Source organism: Haliotis cracherodii, unplaced genomic scaffold (genome assembly GCF_022045235.1).
Source record: "Haliotis cracherodii isolate W230 unplaced genomic scaffold, xgHalCrac1.p SCAF_15, whole genome shotgun sequence".
NCBI lineage: Eukaryota > Metazoa > Mollusca > Gastropoda > Lepetellida > Haliotidae > Haliotis > Haliotis cracherodii.
Genome location: NW_027266270.1, coordinates 20,921,241 through 20,945,123, shown reverse-complemented (window position 1 = coordinate 20,945,123; position 23,883 = coordinate 20,921,241). Strand labels below are relative to the sequence as shown.

Sequence of the window (23,883 nt, the reverse complement as noted above, 5' to 3'; positions counted from 1 at the left end):
AAACTACTTGTATGTTTGTTTTTCAAGACCTACAATTGTTGTCACATACTTTTGGCGACACAAGTAAGCTTCCCTGAGGTGTTGTAGAGTCATAAGATATAAGGCTTCGAACCTCTGATTTGCATTGATACTGGTTCTTGGTTTGTCACTACCATACATGAGTTCATGGGTTTTGCCAAGTAGTGAAACGTCTAGTCAATGAATACTTACTGTTATCCCTGATCAGCACATACAAATATCCAAAGTCATTTCAGGAAGGATTGTATCAAAATCATTACCATCCCCTCTTGTTCAAGTCCATGCTTCTAATGCTTCTAATCATCCATTTGTGTTTGGCTCTATATCTGGTAAAAATGTGACGAAGGTTTCTCGTTAAAAACATATGCCTGGTTCCAGTCAAAAATACATCGGATTGTCATCTAAAGTAACAGTGTCAGTATTTTCCATATTAAACCATATTAAACTTTATATAAAGGATATTAGAAATGGGAAATAAATGACAGTAACACGTACCTGCAAACTGTAAATGAAAATGCAGATACACATACGCACGTACACGGTGCTTGAGGGATATACAGATACATGTACAGTTGTAAAACAAATTTGCGGGCTTGAGCTAAGGCAACTTGTTCACAAGTCATAAAAATATATACTACACCTCTGCTTTAGGTTTACATCATGATTTGGTTTGGAATGATACATTAACAGAAATGGAATATGGAACTCGCCTCTAAAGACACTACATTAAACATTACTTGCAAACTTGAATGAATAATATTTAACTTGGATGATAAAACTATCAAATCAGTATTACACGCTAGCCGTTTCTCGTATAAAGTTCAAAATGTTCTCAAATATGCGTCCAGTCACATGATGGTTGGTTGGTTGGTTCGTTGTTTAACGTTGCACCCAGCAATATTCCAGCTATATATATATATCGTCGGTTTTGTAAGAATCCAGTGACTGATTTCATGAGCATCGATCCACGCAATTGGGATCGATAACATGCATTAACGAAGTCAGCAAGCCTGACCACCCCATCCCGTTAGTCGCCTCTTACGACAAGCATAGTGGCCTTTTACGTCAAGCATGGGTTGCTGAAGACCTATTCTACCCCAGATCTTCACGGGTCCCAGTCACATGAGCGCGAACTGAAGGGATGAACTGAATAATGGTAGTGACGTCCCTGCTAACTCAAGATCAGTTCATTGTGTCTCATTACGATTCTTGAAAGTCTTTTTTTACACAGCGTTTACAAAATGATAATAGCAACTTAATTTAGTACCAATAATCACGTTCGGCGACTTCCGGACACGATGAACCAAGTGATCATTCCATACTCGTGTCAGTCAACTCTACCAACAACGTCAATAAAAATAAAAGATGCCATTTGGCGTTAAATGAAAATGATATAAATGGAATCTTCTTACTGATATATAGTGATGACACCAGTTTTTCACTAAATGGGCAAGCCGCCCGACCGAAAGCACCCGCAATTCCCACGATTGTCATACAAAAAGTAAGTGTTTGTCACACAAATCAGACAATCAAGTGGCACCATATTTAGAGAATACTACACTCATTCTCGTTAGATACCATTTTTACGAAACGAGTGGACTTTCTATGGTATCTGACCGAGCGAAAGCGAGGTCAGACACCATAGAAAGTTCACGAGTTTCGTAAAAATGGTATCTAACGAGAATGAGTGTGGTATTTTATTTATTACCCACGTTAAATATATATTTAAGTGTAAATACATAACAACTTTCGTTCGTTGACAGACCAAACTGAAACCGGTTGCAAAATCTGGTTGCGCATGAATATTGATATATGACCAAATATGGGCATTGTTGACATGTTTATGCATACGCATTAACAACATGCGCCTGCTGTTCTGTTTGCAAACAAACCAGCACCGACGCTCAAGATCCTTTTGGAAGAAAGTCTTCAACTTATGGTAATTCAAGCGCCATGTTGTAAGTATGCAGGACACCGATAAGAAAATTTGAAATGTCACATTAGCGCCGCGCTTTAAATATCGGACCAACAGTCGGTCACACTGCCGGGGTCCTGTCTGTGCAATCAAAATGGTTCGGTGTCCTTGATCTATCAGGTGAATTTATATCATGTTCGTACCATTTTGGAAGAGGGAAATCAGACTGTTCGCCAAAGACATTCATGTTAACCGTACCACCCTTTACTGAAGACGTGAAAATCAACAAACTCAAGTCTGCTTGCATGGTAGTGACAGCTTCGAAGGGCAAGGTCGCCACCGGAATAAGAAAAGACAACCGCGATCCACTCACAGCGTTTTACGCTAGAGATAGGGAATGTTACTGTTCACATTTGGGATGTTTGGGGCCACAAAATCAGAAGTCAGGCACACTTCCACGGAGTTTTCGAATGATTTTTATCGGAACTGTGAACTTTAAGTGATCTGGTCGTGCTGTCGTGTTCGTTCATTCATGAACAACACATACCGAAACAGCGCCACAAAATACGCTTCAAAGGGGACACCGATGTCACAACCGGATCATCCCAAGTAAATCTAGATATCTGTCCAGATAGTTTAAACAGACATCATTTCACCACGCTTATCCTTTTACGTTAAATCAAATTGAAAGTTGCGAAAATGGTCGGGTGCGTCACGCTCAAGGGACGCGCTCGATCGGCAGTCGTACATTGTAAATCGATTTATAGATCTAGCTCGATTATTCGTCTGTAGGAGCTCTATGCATAACTTATATTGAATGCAAACCGAATTTGATGCGTGTGACTATCTTGTTTGGTTTAATAAAGTGTTTGTAAATATCTCTCGTTCTCATGAATTTCTTCAGCTCTGCCTTGTAATCGCAAAATGAATGACGTCTCGCGATTTTTTATGAATGAAAAAAGTAGTCCCGGTGTGACAGAGGTCACGGTTATCCAATCAAAACGAATAAAACAAGGTCAACCTTGTACGACACACGTGTGACGTACGGATTTAGTATCTTACCACCTGTATCTTCACCACATGGGTAATAAAACTTTTTACTGATTTCTTAAAAGTAAAAAAATATCTTATTTTGACTTGCTTTGGATAAGTGCGGAGTAAGGAGAATGTAAAGAGAAACGTTCATGAAATATGTTCGTTTTGCAACCCAGTGGGAACAGTTTTATTGTCTCGGCCCAAACACTCCTTAATAAATGACTCCGCAGAATTGACAAGTGCTGCTGACCTCATCATAAAACTTGTGGTCAAACAGCAAAAACATTAAACATAAGTTTGGTTCAATGTACAATCTCCCTCAACATTACATCAAAGTATTTATGACAACGACGACAGGGCTTGTTACAGGGACCATTTCGCAGCGTTACTTTCATACTTGTATCTTTCACCGATAGTTTTGAATTGAGAATAAAACCAGGATACACAAGAAGGGCTACAATCAAACAATCTAGTCGCTTGGCATGTGAGCCCACTATTATTCTGAAGAGAAACATAATAATACTATGTAATCGCTCTGATCTGTAGTGCACTACAATATTCCATGTTATCATGAGACGTCTCAGAAAGCGTATCACCTGTTCAGCAAGAGCGACTTAGAACTAATAATCTTAGATAATTTGACACGTACTGTCTTCGCTGCAATTATGCATACTCTTTCGTGCATGATGTAATAAATACTGTCGGTTTTCCAAGAACACAATACTGTTTGTATGGTCTAGGGATTAAGTGACAGTGCCTCATTTGAAATGGCTTTATGTCGGATGGTCTCCTTTGCATGTTGCTATACAGTATTTGTTGTTGTGTTTGCTATGTTTCATTACATATGCTTTGATCACAATACATGATACCGCCAATGCTGGAGCTCACTCTCACATGTGCTTAAACCTGTAAACACAAACGACAAACGCATTTCCTTTATCACAAGAAAAGTACAAACACACGCAACACAATTCAAGCATTCACATAAAAAAGTCAAAATAGGGAATTACAAAATGGAACAATGAATTCGAAACAATTGCGTCAAATATGGAAATTACATGTGCATGTGCTGCTCTACATGTAGCACCCACTCATCTCAAAATTGGCATTAAAAATGTAAGTGTGTGTTTGTTGCGTAACGCCGAACCCTGCAATTATCCTGCCGAATGACGGGGGCCTGACAATCCAGTGGTTGATATCATGAGCATCGATCCACGCAATTGGGATCGATGACATGCATCAACCAAGTCAGCAAGCCTAACCACCCATTAGTCGCCTTTTACGACAAGCAGAGTCACATTTTCCGGCAAGCATGGGTTGCTGAAGACCTATTTTACCCCGGAATCCACTGTGAAAGTACTATGCGAAGTAGGGATGTGCGGTTTTATCTGTATACCGGTATATTGCAATACAAATTCATCACGATGGGTATCGCGATACGTTTTTGGCGGATTGGTTTTTCCCTCATTATTCAAACACCACCTGATTAAAAAACATATTTCACAATCGGAAATCATCGGGAACGAACGTTGCTGACAACTTGGAACTAGAGTTACTTCCCTAGATTGTTTACCCAACATGGCTGACGCCTTTGACATCCTGTCGAACAATAAGGGATAATCCAAAATATGGAGACATTTTGGGTTGAAGAAACTTGCAGTGGTTAAACATTTGAAATTTGACCAGTTGTATCTTTTGACATTGAGTGTAATTTTTTTTCACAATGTTTGATAAGAGACAATGACTGACATGGAATTTGTCATGATGTATACTTCTTATCAAATTTATGTTAATGTTAATGTTAATGTTAATGTTTCATTGTTTTTCAAACTGTTTCATAGAGTTAATATTATTCAAATGTGATTGAAAAAAGGTTGGAGACTGTGACTGACATGTATATGCCATGATGTATAGTCTTACTTTATTAAATCAAAACAAATACTTCATACTCTTTATTTGATTGTAGATAAAAATAATAGTAAAATTTATTAAACTTGGTTCATAATTTTGACCAAATTGTTAACAGTGCAGCTTTCATATGAATATTTGTCAAAGGGATATGAAAAAAGCTTTTCTCTTGGTAGAAATTATTTCCCAATATATTGCAATAATATTGCAATATGTTTTTGAAATATTGCAATATATCGCAATACACTTTTTGGTCCAATTCCCAAACATAAATTGAGAAGGCAATCAATTGTCTATCTTTCTTAGTGCACTTGACCTGTGAAGATCCGGGGTTGAATAGGTCTTCAGCAACCCATGCTTGCCGTAAAAGGCGACTATGCTTGTTGTAAGAGGCGACTAACGGGATCGGGTGGTCAGGCTGGCTGACTTGGCTGATGCATGACATCGATCCCAATTGCGTGGATCGATGGTCAAACAACCAACCAACCCAGTGCAATTGAACCGTTTAGAGGGGTCTTGGAAGGCTTACACCTGGTGTCCTCCAGCAACCGCATAGGAAAGGATTTTTCCTGAGATATTTGTAGTGGATGTATGTTGACATATGTATCCCTTACGATAAGAGTCCCACTTAGATACCGTTTTTATTACAATGGGTGTATTCAAAACGTATATGACGATGTTAAATACTTTTTGCAAATTAACATTGTAATAAAAACGGTAAATACGGGGTCTCCTTTGGTAAGTTATAATTAATTAAACTTTGCGCATTATGTAATTTCAACGTTGACAAAAAGACGTATAGTTGGCGTAAAGGTGGCGCATGAATACAATATTATTAGCTGATGATACGACCACTGTTCTCTCAAGGTGCAACTTGGCCAAAAAAAGGGCCAAAATATGTGCAGCTGCAGATAAGATGTCGAGTCTAACAAACATCACAGTTATAAACACCTGTATTGAACAGGAAATTTAGCTTCAAACTCGGTTCCGTGTATGGTCATATGTATGTATCATCAATATTTTGCCTCTTAAATGTACAGACCGCCTCCGTGGTCTAGTGGTAGAGCGTCCGCCCAGGGAGCGGAAGGTCCGGGGTTCGATCCCAAGCCGCGTCATGCCAAAAGATGTTAAAGATGGTACTTGTTGTTACCCTGTCTGGCGCTCGGTATTAAGGGGCTAAAACAAGGACTGGTCGGCTCGAGTCAGTATACTGTGTCTGATTGGGGTATTCATGTTAAACTGCGGCATGGTATATCAGTGTGCTAGCACAATAAATCGGCATCAGTCCGGACTAGTACAGGCAGCCACACACATACATGTGCATGCACGTCGCTATATAAGTGCAATAATCTTACCTTATCTTATCTTATCAAAAGCACACCTCAGCCCCAGCCTACACCCCTTAACCTGAATATTTAATGGTGGGTCACTTATGGAAAACGTTTGAAGTAGGATCCTATTGCATCCTGTATTGAAAGGCATTACAGGTTTGAATACATGACTAAATTCAAAACATATATTCTTTATAATAGTTGTCATTTTAGCTTTATCATTAGCTAAATAACATAAAAAACTATGTATGATATTATCATATGTTGTAAGTCCATTTATTGTATCCTACATATACATTCTTGCGAAATGAAGCTTACTGCGTCCACATACATAATGTCACTTGAAGAGAAACACTAAATTAACCTGTGTGCTAAATACACAACACTTCATGTGCAGCAGTATTGATAACATTGCAGTTTGTATTACTTAGCCCCATTCGTGATATCATCGTAATATCTTTCAATTGTGCCGTCCAGACCTACATCGTGTGCTTGAAGGGGAAGACAGACCTGGCCTGTGATGGCACCTCCAGTGTAACAACCCTAGCTACCGGTGTAGAGACCAGGATGAACGCACTAACAGGCTGTGGTAAACTGTCGTTTATAAACTATCGACTATTTTTTGTTGTAGTAAACTACCGACTTAGTGTTGCTTTCTCGCATTGTTGAGGCAAACTTAAGCTCCGGGCAAAAACGGGAAAATACAACACAAATAGCATTTATTCACCTGATGAAAGGGTAAGCTTATACGTAGTGTTCCTCTTTATAATGAAGTTGACATCCATTGATTCTCATCCTTAAATACTCTGTAGATGATTTGCTACATAACTTTCCATTCCAATGCAGCTTTGTATAATTTTGTATGAAATGCTTTATATTTGCTGTTACAATATGTACTGATGATATCACTGACCTATATTATAAGCCATGACCACAGCCTGCCAGTGTAAGACTGATGCCGCTAATTCCGACATTTCCAGTGATGCCAAGAAGTCCATCTGAGTTATTAATTAAGCCTCGTGTACCCTTGTAATTCTGAAAATATATGTAAAGTATGTTATTCATTTAAACTCATCTTTAAGCTACTTTCTTGATCTTACACCTAGAAGAAAAGAACAATCAGGACTTACCTATATTCATGTCCTAATTATAATGAATAAATGTTTTATAAATCCTACAGCGAGGAGGTCTGACTTGCTGAACTTGGTTCCAGTAACTGGTGAAATCTACTGGGATGCATTTACGATACAAGCTTTACCGAATATCATTCTTACAATTGAGTAATCAGTAATTAATTTTGTATATTCATATCTTGTCCTTCACAGTGCCTACAAGGCCCAAATCGCATGTCCTCACTTACCACTTGTCAATGTGTTAGCACTACCGCTGGTCCTGCTTCAGTAACATTTTGCAGTAAGTATACAAAAGCAAATATTGATATAACTAATAATGTTTCATTCGAGAAGAGTTTTAGAAATATGCATCAATTCATGGTACATTATGCATGTAGAAATATTTTAAAACTTGCAACTCTCCTATTCCCTGTTTCACAGCTTTTGACAAGTGTGTCCCAGGGAGATGCATGTACATCTTGTGAACGGGCGTTGTGTGAACAAAGATTCAGCCACGTCACGGCGTGACACTTTAATGTTGGAAGAAATCCAAGCGTGACTGTTCCTTGTGTAATGATTAATGGTTAAACTCTATTAAGAGAGCCGGTGGTACCTGTGGTCTGGTGTTATCAATAAATCTCTTTTATAACAGTGCCTTTTATTTTATCATGTCAATTTGTTTATGGTATGCGTGAACAGGAAGTATCATTTGAGACCATACATCAATTTGGTGTAGCCCCAGAATATCATTCTTAACCACCAAGCTTTCATAATCCACCTGAACAATATCACCGGGTCTAGTCATGGTCCATTGTCCGCTCTTCCTCAGCTATTAATTATCCGTCTTCCCTAACCTTTCGGCAAAGTCCGACAGTTATCGCTGTCCAGCGTCAACCTTTTCTTGTTAGAGAATTAGTGATCCCATGATACGTCAATGTTATTCTCTAGTAATTTAATGGCACAATTTCATCAGGTATTGATATCATGTGTTTTCTCATTAATGTTTGATACCTTATTTATGTGTTGAAAATGTTGTTTCACTAATTAGCGGGATCATCTGGTGCTTCTAGATATTTCTCATGTTCGTATGGTCATGTTGTATGGTCACTCAACCATATCTGGTTGTAAATCCTTTTTGTTTGTTTGTTTGTTGTTTAATGCCGCAATCAGCAATATTCCAGCTGTATAATGGCGGTCTGTAATTAATCGAAATATATATGTTATCTCAAAAATGTTTGCTACCTTAATCATGTGTTGAAAATGTGTTTTCACACAGTAGCGGGGTTATCTAGTACTTGTAGATATTTCTCATGTACGTCTGGTCATTTTTGCCACCTCAACCATATCTGGTTGATACCAATAGATAGCTTATGATCCGCCCTTTGATTAGATACATACATCTCCCGTATTGCGTAAGTGGTAAGTTTGAGGTTCGAGTCTTCCCTATGTTAAGAAACACTCTTTGCCAAGCTCTCCAGGTTATTGTATTCCCAAGGCTGACCTGGAAAGGTTGCCCTTTCCGACGTTAGCGCACACGCAGAAAACCGTTTCAAAATCATGTGTCTTCACCTCCAGTAATCGTTAGACCCATTTTCGGATCGTCTTGCTATTTGGGGTTATTCGAACTCATGTTTCGTTCGTAAGTGATTACGGAGCAGTGTTAATCTTGTAAGTACTCTGGTTGTATTGAGCTAAACTTATTAGCGAGGATTTTTTTAGTGTCTGTTTCTAGTAATCCGTGGATAAACAGGTAACTTAAAAGCCGATCTCTTATCTCTACTCGTTATCGCGTGCAGCGATTTTAAACCAAACAATCAAAACTTATACTCGGGGAAAACTTATACTCATGCAATAGAGGTGGTACACCCAGGTAGGTATAAATAAACTTCAAGAATTTAGAGCAACCATCGACATACCTACTTGGGTTGTCAGTCAAGACATGATGAGGTCATTTTACGGCGATGTCGTATTGGCCACAGTCGGTTAAAACATCTGCAACAGTTAAGGATGAACCTCCTAAATGTATCCTTGTGATTATATTGCTGGACTGTGTGGACTTTGCAATTGCAAGGGATTCACTTTATCAAACAATAAATCTAAAAGATATATTTTCCCTTGTAAGGGGGCATCTGATCATGAGCTACTTGAAAGGATCCGGAGTTGGTCTTTATCATAAATTTTTAACATGTATGTGAATAACTAATTGCTGGTTTGTAAATGTGGTGTGAAGACAAGGCTCTGCCGAGGAGGTTAAAGTACCTTTACCGGACTGTCCCCTGTGTGACACGTAATTCATATTATAATCGATGTCACTATCATCAAACAGTGTCTTAAGCGAGCTCATTGCTGAGTATTTCGTAATATTGGCTAGTATTGTGCACAACCACCGGTGGTTAAAGTGATGACGTAAATCTTGCTGGGGTATCATACAGGAAGCTGAGGTCCCCATGATCCCCAGCGAGGTGGCCTATCTTTGGGTACTGGTGTCTTTCAAACAGTTGTAGATAATACTGTTATGCCAAAATATGTTTGACGAATTTGTTTTTAAATATAATTTTGTTTATATAATATTATCAACTCGTTCTCGTCACTTTATGAATTAATGCCGTTGCGACCTTAAGTTTTAAGTAACTCAGTCACTAACTCTTTCAATGAAAAGACTTCCCAAGATCTATATTTACAACTGTTGCGCCGAGTGAACGTATTTGGCTAGTTGTATGTATCCTTGCTTATCAGTGGCGTTATTAACCTGGTATTAACCAGGAACGGTCCTGTTATCTCTATGGTTACCTTATGATTATATCGCTTCATCATACCTGCTGTGCACGTTTTCACCAAGGGTGTACTTACGCTTCATTTACTCTTGATCTGTACATTCAAAAGAGAAACATAAGACTGACAAGACACAAGCTGATTAAAAAGACACACTGATTCCAAATACTTTCACGGGTTATTTATTGTAGAATACTATGTTGCTGTTTACTGTGTTTTACTGAGTGTACTTTAAAAATGTTCATTAACCATAATAATATTGATTTGAAAAAGCATACGTAATCAAAACACTCAAACGACATATTGGATTTGTCAAGGAATTTCCTCAGATAAGGTAACATTAACACAACAATACATACGCGTGTTTTACAATATTATCTTCGCTTGATCAATTAGATCAGGTCTCGGTGCAGATGACAATTGTCTTCGCATTTTAACGGTCACACGCAACTCTCCTATGCTCAAGATACTTAACCCTCAAGTCAAAACGGAAACGTGTAAGTGACTCTCTCCGAAGCCATTGAACGTAAAATCATGTAAAGACAAAATGAGTTTCACATAAATGAACTAGAGTCCAAAATACGCAGTCATTGTCTTCAAGAAACTGTAAACATGGAGAAAGAAAACGCACATACACACACACACATATATATATGGGTAGGTTTTTCGGCAGGATAAAGCCAACGGATAAAAACGATATCCGTTGGGGTCATATGCGGATAGAGATGCAAATATCAAAGGTCAAGCAGGGACTACTTTCAGTGTTTATTAACAAACATGGCGTCGCCTTTGTCATTCGGCGATGGAGTCATAATTAACCATCGGGAATCTGGATAAACTAAAGGGATCATTGCTATCATTATCAAAAGGATAGTCTAATATACTGAAAATCAGTGTCCAACTGAGGCGTACCTAAGGCATTTTATAAGTTTTTGGCAACTTTGGATATATAAATTTCAAAAACAATTTTGCGAGGGTACTAGGCCTAGCAAAGCGGAATCAGTAGCCACATCTGTGCTTGTCGAACTCTGCGGCTTGAAACCTTTACCACAAATTAATATAGTTGGATTTGGCAGTAATATGTTTGAATTGTTACCTTGTTTCGTTTTGTCGCCGTGTGTACATCTGGCAGCACTTAGCGTTATGACATGACAGCTCGTCTGTCAACAACGTCTGAACGTGGCCGTGACGTCTCATTGACTAGGGTTAGATCTAGAGTAGCTTCCCTTTGACAAAGGGCAGTTACTCTAGCGAACAGAGCGATGGATTGCCGCGAAAGGCAAGTAAAAACAATTGTTGTTTAGCGTAAATGTCGCTTCGCCAGTGTATAAGAAACAGATTACAGTTGGAACTATATTGGCTATAGTCACTGCCCGACTGACACATCACTTACCTTATGACGTAATAAATATTAATGCGCGCATTCCAGGAAAACTCGCAATGTTTCGGTGATGTTTGTGAGAGAGGGAAAGCGATTTTCAAGCACAGAATTAAAGAATGACATTATATGATAAAGAGGTTATCATGCTTGTGTGTTTGGGGATGGTAAATATCCTGTATTAGGAATAAACACTATGTATTTAGCTCGCCAAGGCTCGATAAATACAATGTTTATTCCAAATGCAGGATATGTACCATCCCCAAACACACTCGCGTGATAACCTCTCTCTATATATATGTATACCCAATCGAACACATGTATGGGATGCACTGGCTCAATGACTGCGAGCACGTCACCAACAACCACAGAACCTCCGACAGTTGCACAAGCACTGCAGACAGAGTGGGTTAACATCCCCCAGGCCACAATTCCGGATCTGATTGCCTCCATTGGGCGACGATGCCAGTCAGTTTGGGACATACACGATATTGAGAACAGATGACCGCCATCTTGTTAATGTCAGTGTATGCCAAGTTTGAAGAATCGATGACCATCTATTGATTATAAGTATGATACATAAAGATTACATCCACATCACATACATCACTTTTCCGTTTCTTTTTTGCAGAGTATATTTTAATCACATAATGTGTTCACCCGGTAGGATGAGATGGCAATGTGGTTGTTAAACTTCTAGCGCATAATAGTCAGCTGGGGTTGTACTTTGCACTTTGATCCAGTTACAGGGGTAATAATAGCACTTTGAGTGGTGTGGAAATATGCATAATATAAATATTATTATAAAACAATAACATTTTGTTTGTTTTGCTTGTGTTTACAGTGAAGGTTCCTTTGGTAGTTCTCGTTGTTTTGTTTGTTTGTTGTTTAGCGCCACACTCTACAATATTCCAGCTACATGACGGCGGTTCTCGCTGTGGTAAAGACATTAATAAAATACATTTTTAAATAAATGAAATGTGGAAGAGAATTCAGTGGTAGCACATATTATATATTAATGCCTTCTTGTTCATTTACACTGAAACTGTCAGTTTCCATGCTCCAGATCGACCATCAATCAACATAGATCAAGGCTATCATATTAATCAATTGCATGTCCTCTGTTCTACTTTCTTCCATAATCACAATTCCTGTTTAACAAGTAAATTATATTCTTGCTTCGATCACCCTAACCCCGTTGTTAATCTCGGGACATTCGTCAAACTGCTAGAATTCCCTTAGACGTCCCAGAAACCTTATATGAATCCCGGTTAGCCCCTAGGACCTGTATCAATTCAGTCTTTCGTTCCACATAAAGATGACACAACGAGATTGGTCGGTAAAAGTTCGAGAAAGGTCGGTATGACGTGACCCGTAATTGGACAACCTGAGTGCCTTTGTGACATATCTCCTGGTGATCTGACTCCCTCTTAGTTGACATTGCTGCCCCCGGTTTTTTGCATCTTTTCCACGTTATTGGTATGACGTCATCTGGTCAACGTGTTCATGTGACATGCTCAATCAATTAGTTTTAGAATCACTCGGTTTTGGAATGTTCATTAAATGTTTTTGTTTTTTTTAATTCTACAAGATTTGATCGCAAACTAGGAGCTTTTGATTTTTAGTAAACATGAGTCAAGCCTCACCTCCATATCCAATTATCTTGATCATGTTACTGTTATGTTAACGCCATGTGGCACAACATTATGGGACTATGGAGACGGGCGTTACATATAGGGGGACGCCCCCGTGTCTCTTCGTCCAGACGCAGAAAGACTCTTCAGACAAACACACCATCATGTTGAAATTTGGCGTGATCCTGCTTCTTCTAGGTAAGTTGTTTCTTTGCTTCATTGCTCAAATAGCCAATTCCCTGCCATTGATTTACCGACCTGAACTAGAAATAAAGGAGACCAAAGAGACCGCTTCATCTGTTTCATATTTAGACATATGCATAAAGATTCAAAGTGACAAAACACTCTCCACAAGAATGTATGACAAGAGGGATTACTTTAACTTTCCTTTGTCAGCTTTCCCTTTATGTCAAGCAATATTCCTGCAGCTCGAGCGCTTGGTGTCCACATTCCACAACTTTTAGGTACAATCGTGCATCCTCTTTGTACCAAGATTTCAAAGAGCGACATACAACTGTTGCTCAGAAGTTGTTTGATCAAGGTTACACAATTCAAGGCCTCAGTAAAGCTTTCAATACATTTTATGGCAGACTTGTGGGGGACATTTTCAATTTGACACATCAGTGAAATTATGTCCGATGCAATTCCCTATTTTGACCCGTACCATATGTTCCCAAGTTTTTTAAGGTGAATAATTGGATTTCCTGACATGTGTTTGTGACGGGTGCAACCGGTGGGGCAGGATAGATTCACCTTTTTGCGAACACCTTGTATTGTTGGATAGTGGTTCATAATCACATGCCCATGATGTAGTCGGAATCGTAAAACAGACTCTGTTTTTAGAAATTTTTAGATATGGAAAGGGTTTTGTTGGTTATATTCTTATTAAATTAATAACCTTTCCGTCAGACAATTTAAATTAGTGTTTTGATTTACGAATTATAAAAGTTACAATATTCAGAATAAGTTAAGCCTATCTAGCAATCAAGTATGAATAGAACATTACGATCTTCGAATATTAGAAACACATTTCGAAACAGGAGAATACACCTTTACGTATAATTATCATAAATTGGGCAAACATAACTTTGTTTATTTCAATATTTGTCTCAGACTAGATATCTACACCACTGCGTTGCTCACACGGCAACGGGGAATTAGGCCACAAGGTTTAAGCTTCAGGATTATCGATGTTCTGATATAATTAACTAATTGTTAAAAAGCCGCCTCATCTATTTCATGTTTTGATACTTACATAAACATTCAGAGTGACAAGTAGTCAGGTTTCCGCTTCTGTCAAGCAATATTCCAGCAACTTCATCCATTGGTTTCTATATTTCATAACTTTTGAGGTACAGAAGTCGGACGAAGATTTGAAAAACCCTCATTCGGCTATTGCTCAAAAGTTGTTTGATAAGTGTTACAACATCCAAGGCCTCAGACACATGGAGGACATTTCACTGGCATCATCACTGTTTGATAATGATTCACAAGCACATATTTCATATAGTCGGAACATACTTAATTACAAATGCTTGACCACAATTTAATATGAAGACCCTGCCCCCCATTAGTTTTGTTTTGGAAGCTGATTACGGAGTGGGTGATTTCGTCACTTTTACTTGGACATTCAAATACATTCTACAAATATAATGAATTATTGTGTCTCGGAAATTGACTAAATCTGTAAAATTACAAATTGTTTGTCACTTTAGTTGCCCTTTAAACGTTTAAAGAAACGTAGATGTATAGTTATTGTAGCTGGTCATATATCTGTCAGTGACAAAAAATCAATATTGTGTGACATGCATGTCTGGTTAGGTTTTAAGGGACACATCTTCCTTTTCTGTCATTACCAACTTAAAGCTGCATTTAATGGCGTGCTCGATGTCAACAGGTTATAATAAATAACAATATTGATCCAATATTGCGTCGTTTGCATACTATAAACATTTCACGAATACATTGTGTATTATTGTACACGCATAGTTGTAAATGTTTATAAACCATGTAGCTGGTAAGAAGAGGACAAGAGTATACATTAAGGCCATGCATAAGCTCTGTTTGCAGGAACATACATTTTTATACAATTGCCATTGAAATAATCATATCTATCAGCGACATAAATCCTGTCACGAGACGTGATGAGGTATATAGCATATTTTGCACCTATCGTTATATATTCTCTTCATGACAAAATGTGTTTCTGTGTGATTTATTTGCGATTTATTATGGTGTGAGATTGGTTATTCACCGGCGTCTAGGATTTGTATTTATTTCTCAAACCATGTGTTTGAATCGTAACCCATTTACAACCAAATCACTTTCATCGGGATTTATATGTGAGATAGAAAATAGAACATAATCTCAAAGAAGTCAAACGATAGAGCAAAGTACAGCAGATGCTCACATTGATGTATGCCAAGGGTAGCATACGTCATTCATTCGCAATAAACCTTCTGCTATTTGTTTTCAAGTCACCAAACACTCCATACCATTGCCATGAATTAAGTATTTCCAATTACATCATTGGTTTGTTTTCAGTTTACCTCCCAACAGCTGTGGCGGAGACATGTGCTGCTTGTAAAGTTACGTATGATACAGACAAGCCGGCTGCCGTAGATGAAACAGCAATATGCGCGTGAGTCAACACTTCATGAGATTTCATATTTATATATCACGTATGATTTATTCAATTATTTTCAATTTGAGGTTTAAGATGTATTTCCATTTTACCATCATAGTGTCAGTGCTCATTGGCGATTGGTTTTATTTGTCTTATGTTTGCTTCCCATTATTTTCCTTGTAATACTTTGCCGTATCGGAGCCAATCGTGTCCGAGCCATCAACAAAATCATCGCATGGAGTAGATTCGATATAACGTGTGGACTAATCAGAATCCAGGATTCGAAAATGACATGGTAGTATCAAGTATTGACACAAGAGTTTGCCGTGGAAGAGGTCATACGTGGGATATAGGAGACACTCATGTTTTAAAATATGAAAACAATTTCACAAAGCACATTATTTCAAAGGTGAGAACAAAAGGATACTTGTGTTCGTCAGTTCGGTCACCAAATCAACTTGCATTTTCCAACATTTATTTTTGCACTTACGATTGTCACATTGTCTGCCAGGGGCACATGCGGTTTTTACTAAATACGCAGCCCTTCGATATCATGCATAATCAACATCTTCGTGTCATCTCTTTAAGTCAAAATATCAATTTCTGCTCATTGGCACTACAGTAATGGGCGCCGTCGGGAATCCAATTTCAGGACTGAACAGAATGTTGTACAGTTTTCTAGATACTGTTGTGATGTAGTGATGTGGTGCTAGAACGGTTGATGTGATGTTTTTTCATCGTAGTGTCCTATTGGTGAACTGCCCTATTGCCGAATCTTTGTTATTATTCGTATTTTCGCTGGTCATAACGACATAAATATTAAGTGACGCGTGTTATTCATTGCTATGCAGTGATGTCATTATATCGTATTGTGACGTGTCCGGATCTTGTCTCATCAATCTTGTCCTGTGGTGACATTAATGTTTCATGCACTGAATCGCTCTGACTCAACAACAGCATTATTTCAACCAAATGTGTCCCCTGTCGTGATATTGCTTAAACCAACGTAAAACCATACTCACTCACTCACTCAGTCGCTCATGTTTAGTTTACAAAATTTGTGTCTATTTGTACTGTTCAATAGGAATAATAATGTAAATATTATGTCGCTTACACAGTGTAATAGTGACATTTTTAACCTGTCCGGAAAATTATACATATCTGTCTGTAGCCATTCATTCACTACAAGCTGTCAGTGATGAGCGCCATCAATGTGGTCACAAACCCACACCTTTAAACCATCATAAAACGAACCAGAATCGTTCTGCAAATATTGTTGGGATATATTGCTGTGGTGCTTGCATGGTATATTTTGTCTTGATATCTCTTTCTCTTAATATCATAGGGGCGAACTGCCTAAATCCGAGTTGATTTCATGATGTCGAAGAACCGTAGTTTGCCAAGGTCTCATTGCGAATTTTTATCGTATGTGAATTGTTATCGTATTGTCACTGGTAATACGTCATCGAAATAATGTGATGCAGGTACTTCTTCACGATGTAGTGATGTCATAAGATCCTATCGTCGTCCAATGTCAAGTTGTCATTGTGTGACATTATAGTGTAATGTACATCGTCATTTTTCAACCACATTGAGTCAAATGAGAATAACCGGTAACATATCATATATTGTACATTTGAAAGTAGCCGGAGAGTTCCAAATATATACTGAACCAAATTAAAAACTTCACAATCATAAATTTTAACATTTTGACCAGTTTTCATTGTGGGCCCTTATTGTGTATTGAAACAGTAATGGCCACGTATTGTCTTCAGATAACACCCGTGTGCAGGTGAACCGATCAACATCATATGCACAACACTTTAGTGGCAAAAGTGTCTTTTCACGTGCAACTGGTCACGTGGTCATAGTACCGCACGTGTTTTCAGCCACACTTGTTAGCTGTCATTAACAAAAACAGAAAAACACAAGAAAACAAAAGTCTTTTCGGTCATTTGTCATGCCACGACTTTCAAATGTCCAACGTCAACGTGTCATCGGCATGTTGCAGACGGGAACGTCCGTAGTTGAAGCCGCAAGGACGATGGGTTGTAGTCGACGGACTGTTTATGATTTACAGACGCGTCTACAGCAAACGGGTACCACCGCTGATCCCCCTCGGCCAGGTTGACCACATGTAAAAATTACCTTCTCTGATACATTTGTCTGTTGTATATCATATATGGGATTACTTCTAAAAATGTGAAGTTTTTAATTTGACTCAGTATATTTATCTATAAGAAGATGACACATATGAAATTATGCCACAACAATTTCACAGCCTGTAAACACTGTCTATTTAAATTTGTTCATGGGAGTATGTCAAATCTCATGTTCAAATGTCAATGTTGATTTTCTTCCATAGTGTGCTTGCGACATATTTGCACTGTCTGGAGGGGTCAGGGAAAGACGACGCCGGGTGTCCGCTCGTAACTGCTGAAGCCGATATATATATATATATATATATATAAACCATAATAATAACCTAAAACATTCGTATGTTACGTAGACTTGCGAATATATATACAAACATGAGGCAAATGTTCACTCGGTGTACATGTAGTACATAATAAAATAATAAAGACGTTTAGTCCCCGTTAGTCCAACATCTTCTTTATATCAGTTTCGGATATAAAGAAGATATTGGACTAACGTGGAGTTTATGATTTTATATATATGGTTGAGGGTTGGGAGATGTTGCCAGATTATTACTTGCTGTGTAGTGTGCTCTTTTTGTGTTGTATTGAAGCGGCATTTACGGACACCTGCATATGTCAGAAGGAATTCTGGAAGACCGATCAAAGTGCTGGTCATGCAGCCATCTGCAGGTAATCACCACATGCTGTTAAATATCTTGAAAAATTGACGATTCTCCTCATATATGAATATATTGTAGACATGATGATGGAAGCGCATTTTCGTAACTTAAATATGTTTAGTAAAAAAGGTAACATATATAGTAGTGTGTTCACTTTCGTCGTTTGTAACTTCCATTTTTCCGCCAACTACAGTGATTGTAAAGTTGACATTGTTTTTTCTACAGCGCCGCCACGGCTTACATTGCGTGCTTGAAGGGGAAGACAGCATTTGCCTGTGATGGCTCCACTACTGTAGCAGCTCTGGCTACTGGCGTAGGGACCAGGATAACAGCTCTGGGACGCACGGACTGTGGTGTGTACAAAACATCATCTAGCTTAACTCTTTCACTACGCGTTGAGTCATAATAGTTAGTCATGTAAACACGCACTGACCAATAGCAGAACGGCATAAAGGTTTGTTTACAATTAAACAAATACGAATGCAGTATTAATAGTCGCGAAATGTCGTTTGATTGCCTTCAAACTACAATGTTTTATACGTACTGAGATTATATTGTCATTACTTATTGATGATTTTATCCAAACCGTCTTGTTATTTATTGTCAGCTGTCACCACCGCCTGCCAGTGTGAAATTAATGCCGCTAAAGCAGACATCTCCACTGATGCCACTAAGTGCACGTGAGTTAAGCTCAAGTTCATTCATTGCCAAAACATGGCGGTTATCAAAATCAATCTTTTCTTGCGGCAGTGTTTACTTCGAAGAATATGGGTGTAATTTCAGACACAGAACGTTTTGTTTCTTGTTACATGAATGATCCATTTTTGTTAGTCTTTTTGTTGTTTAGCGGAGCACTTAGACTTAGACCGCCGTCATATAGCTGGAATATTGCTGGGTGCGGCGTTAAACAACAAACAAACAAACAACCTTAGCAATAGTCCACCTTATGACTGTAGTCTGTACATAACTGATTCTGGGCCCGATAATCCAGTTATTGACATGATAAGCATTGATGTACGCAAAGGGATACGATGACATGCATCAACTGAGTCAGTGAGACTGACCACCAGACCTCATTAGGCGTCTCTAATTATAAGCATGAATGTTCACAGGGGAGAGGGGGGGAATTATTTCTTGCTTTAAGAACAACATTGAGTAAGATCGCTTTATTCAGTCATAACAACGAGGAGTTCTCAGACATAACATGGCATCAATAAATTTAGTCGTTTTTTTGGAATAACTAACAGCCTGGACATTAAACACAATTGTACAAACTACAGCCCCGACGGCAATAGAACAGACAGTACAAGACTCAGGAGGATGCACACATCTCAAGACAAACCATACAAGCATTAATCACTAGTCCCCCCAAAGGGTAAGCCAAAGAGGACTATCGGAATTCAATTTGCATAATGTACCGCGAGGGTAAGCAACATCGAGAGCCCACCCAAATTTCAATACTTGTAATTAGTCAACATTTCTAGACAAACCATACAAGCATTAATGACTAGATCCCAAAGGGGGACTGCCGGGTGTCAGTATGCAACATGGCCCGCGATGGTTAGCAGCATCGTGCGCCAACCCAAATTGCAATACCAAGCCCGCAAGTATATAACCGACTGAAAAGCAAAGATCGACCCATCGACCAACATACCTTTTTTGACAGTAGGATGAAACTGTAACAAATTGACGTCAAGTTCTAACGACCAAACATCCAACCTCAAAAATAAACTTCAGAGAACAGTACATACCATAGTGAGTAAGTACATTTGGTACAAAATAAAGTATTGATCACTTATCGAAGGAGCGAACAATGTTAGGTTAAAAAAAGCTGCTTCCACAATGGCGAAGAAAATCAAGAGGTTGTTAAACATTCCAGCCAACCTGGAGTAACACGTCAAGAGTTGTCTTCCTTGGACAACTCCGCTTTCGATTTTCACGCAATGCACCACGAGGTGTTCCCCTTCGACCATATGCTACGTTAAATGCCCATCTATACCAATAGTCATTAAATGGATAAATCATCCACTCAAACACTGAAGTACTCTTTTTTATCCTGAAATGACAAACCGTCATTATCATTGAGACACAATGTCAATTTGGTACACCCACTTTGGGTACAACGTGACGAATACACACAACTAAAGAAGAGCAGTAAAATAAATGAGACAAAAACATTTCTACAATCAAAGGAAATCTCTACTCTACTGCATTGTACCGCCCCGAAACAACGAAAATGCCTACATTGGAAAGGATAGGTTTGCAGAGTTCCATTTACCAAATACATTACTCACTTGTTGACTGGTGCAGGGTACATGCTCGGGATATTAACTGATGTCTGAGAATTCCGTTTTCCGTTTGTATTATGTATGTACAATATCAGTTTCCTTCTTTGTCCTAGTGCCTACAAGGCCCAGTACGCATGCCTCTATCCACTGACTACTCCTCCTTGTGTGGGCACCATAGCTGATGTAAAGACGGCAGCCGCTACGTCGGTAACATCTACAACATCATGCAGTAAGTAAACAAATACAAATATTAACATGGCCAATAGTTTTCATTCGAAAGGAGCTTTTGAAATATGCATCCATTCATAATAAATGATGCATGTAAAATTATTCTAACTCGCGATTCCCATTTCTTACAGCTTTTGACGACACATGTGTCTGCCAGAGAGCTTTCGATGCTGCACCAAAAGGGACTGATGCAGAAAAATGCACGTACGTTGGAAATAGTTGAACTATATGTCCATTAAGAGAATTAAAGAGAAACTAAATGAATACTGTGGTCAGATCCGTTGACTTGGTTGATTGAGTGTCATCGTCCCCGATGCAAACCAACCAATCAAACAATCCATATCTCTTCCCGCATATATTGAATTTCCCTGTTTAATGAAGACACAGATGATACTTCTCATAGTTCTGGAAATCAGTTTGAGCCTACCCACTAACAAGTTTTGTAAAACGTTTACAATACATCCTTGAATGGAAACTTGATTTGTTTATCTGAAAATTCTAACATTAAACGTATATCGGTTTACCTGCCAGCAACGATACTCATTTGACCGTGTCTACGTAACTATGTATTCTAGCGCTCATAAAACTGAGCTGAGTTGCCTGAGAACAGCCCAATCACCAGGCTGTGACGGTATTACGACCAAGAGCGCCATTGCAACGACTTCTGAAACAACAAGAGCAGCACTGCCAGAAAGTGATTGTCCAGGTAGGCACTTTACATTGAGGAATACAGTCCTTAATGCAAAACACGCCATCATTGATGTACATGTACGTTAGTTGTGTCTCTTCGATTCTTTGAACAATGGCTCCGCCTTTTCACTGTGTCTGAGTTTAATGTACGAGAAGATCCATAAGTGATGTATGACTCTGGCGACGTCCTGGAATAAATTGTAAGCAGATCTTGGCACACCCAAGGGGGCAACTCCTAAACCCAGTACTTGAATATTTGAGTGTTTTACTAATAGTTATACTTTACTATCAGAGAGCCAGTGGTAGTTGTGTTTCGGTGGTATTGAATGTTTTAGTATTGTAATACAGGAGTATAAAGATGCGTTTTAACCTATGAGACCCGTGATGAATCAGGGGTAGAATAGGTCTTAGCAACCCATGCTTGTCGACTAACGTTGACTTGGTTGATGCATGTCAACGTATCCCAATCGCGTGGATCGATACTCAGGATGTCAATCACTGGATTGTCTGGTCCAGACTCAATTATTTACAGACCATTGTCAACAAACAACAACATTTAACACATGTCAGTTAGGTCAAGTGGCCAGGAAGTATCACTGAAACAGATCATAGAGCACTTCGGTAAAAACCAGTGAGTATTATTCTGAACATCAACGGCTAACTGTTACTGGTAAATCGGGAGATATATGGCTCGTTTCCATGTCTTTATGCACCAAGGTTAGAACCTGAAACGTAGTTCTATTTTGTTGATATTTCTCCAGCCCTAACTTCCACGTGCCAGTGTGAGGTCGACGCTGCAACGGGAGCCGCTGCCACTAGCGCCACATATTGCACGTGAGTGAATTATCATCAGTACGTAACATTATCTCATAGCACAGCAATGGACAAGTGAAATGGAAACTTAAATTTACCCCTTATCGTTCAAGAGGTAACCCTATGACTTTGCAAATAGACCACCACATGATTGGGCCGGTGCCACGCTTAAGTTTTCCTCATTCACTACACCTAAACATTTGAATTGGTCAATACTTTAGCGAAGAAATTATGATCGTTTCCAACGTATGTATATTATTTTTTTTTCCAACAGTGTACTGACTACACTGAAGACTTGCCTCTCTGCCATCACCACCACTGCCGAGGCAGGGTGTGCCAGCACAACCCAGACAGCTCTTCTGACTGACGCTAACACCCAAACAACCAACGCCATGTGTAAGTATATATTGTTGTCCCTCAGACCTCTCAAATAATGTACATGATATTCCCAGAGCAAGTTTATGCTTACACAACGTACAAAGTCATATTCAATATTATATTAAGGATGCTGAGCACCGGCTTATAGTATGTATTATATTTATATCATGACCTATTGTTTTTCCGTTACAGGTGGGAGTGTTGCGGATCGTGTGACGTTTGCGATGACCTCACTGGTCGTTTCAGTTCTTGTAAACATGTTCCTGTACATGTAGTGGCCCTCAATGTTGACACTTTCAAACTCCTGTCCTTTCATTTATACATAGATGTTTTGTGACATGTAAAATGCTGGTTGTTTCAATCTTTTTTTATTTGCTGTTTCATTTCAATATTCCATCACCAGTTTCAATTTGTATGACTAATATTTGTTTCCTATATTCGTTTCCAATTGTCCAAGAAAACGGGTTGACTGATTTGAGTATCGACATAAGGAATTTTTTAATGAAGCTTTACGAAAAAATAGGAAATGTTTGTGTGACCGCTATGTATGACGTGGGCCATACATAACTCATGTAACCACTGACGAACAAAATGGGGTCATACAAATCCTGTGATATACCCGAAACGGCACCTTTGGTTCCGGTTTTGATAACTCTACTGCTTACATGCTGTTGTTCCGATCGTGCAAATCTGTAGGATACTCACATGACTCAACCCACGTGTTCCGTACCCTAATGACGTGTTGAGTTAATCCTTGTTGGTTGTTCCGCTGAAATAAACGGTACTGTTCACGAAGTCTCCATGTATGTTTGTTTTTCAAGACCTACAGTTGTTGTCACATACTTTTGGTGGCACTAGTAAGCCAGTCACCCGCGTCGAGGCGCCACAATTCGTTGTGGATAGTCGCTTCCCTGAGGTGTTGTAGAGTCATAAGATATA

At 38.8% G+C, this 23,883-nt stretch overlaps 1 protein-coding gene and 1 pseudogene across 1 annotated transcript; both read left to right on the top strand.

Annotated features, from left to right (window-relative positions):
- Nucleotides 1-23,219, top strand: part of LOC139461581 (uncharacterized) — a 90,298-nt pseudogene extending 67,079 nt beyond the window's left edge.
- LOC139462373 (uncharacterized) lies at nucleotides 13,184-18,843 on the top strand. The gene is made up of 5 exons (XM_071244050.1): nucleotides 13,184-13,301; nucleotides 15,648-15,744; nucleotides 18,095-18,195; nucleotides 18,455-18,557; nucleotides 18,804-18,843. Exons 1-5 carry the CDS (start codon nucleotides 13,184-13,186, stop codon nucleotides 18,841-18,843), a joined length of 459 nt encoding a protein of 152 aa, XP_071100151.1.
- Nucleotides 23,220-23,883: the final 664 nt, after the last annotated feature.

Coding starts and splice junctions, on each gene's coding strand:
- LOC139462373 (XM_071244050.1), top strand. CDS start 13,184: ATGGAGACGGGCGTTACATATAGGGGGACGCCCCCGTGTCTCTTCGTC. Junction 18,196..18,454: donor TATATATATATATATATATA/TATAAACCATAA, acceptor TGCTGTGTAGTG/TGCTCTTTTTGTGTTGTATT. Junction 18,558..18,803: donor GGTCATGCAGCCATCTGCAG/GTAATCACCACA, acceptor GCGTGCTTGAAG/GGGAAGACAGCATTTGCCTG.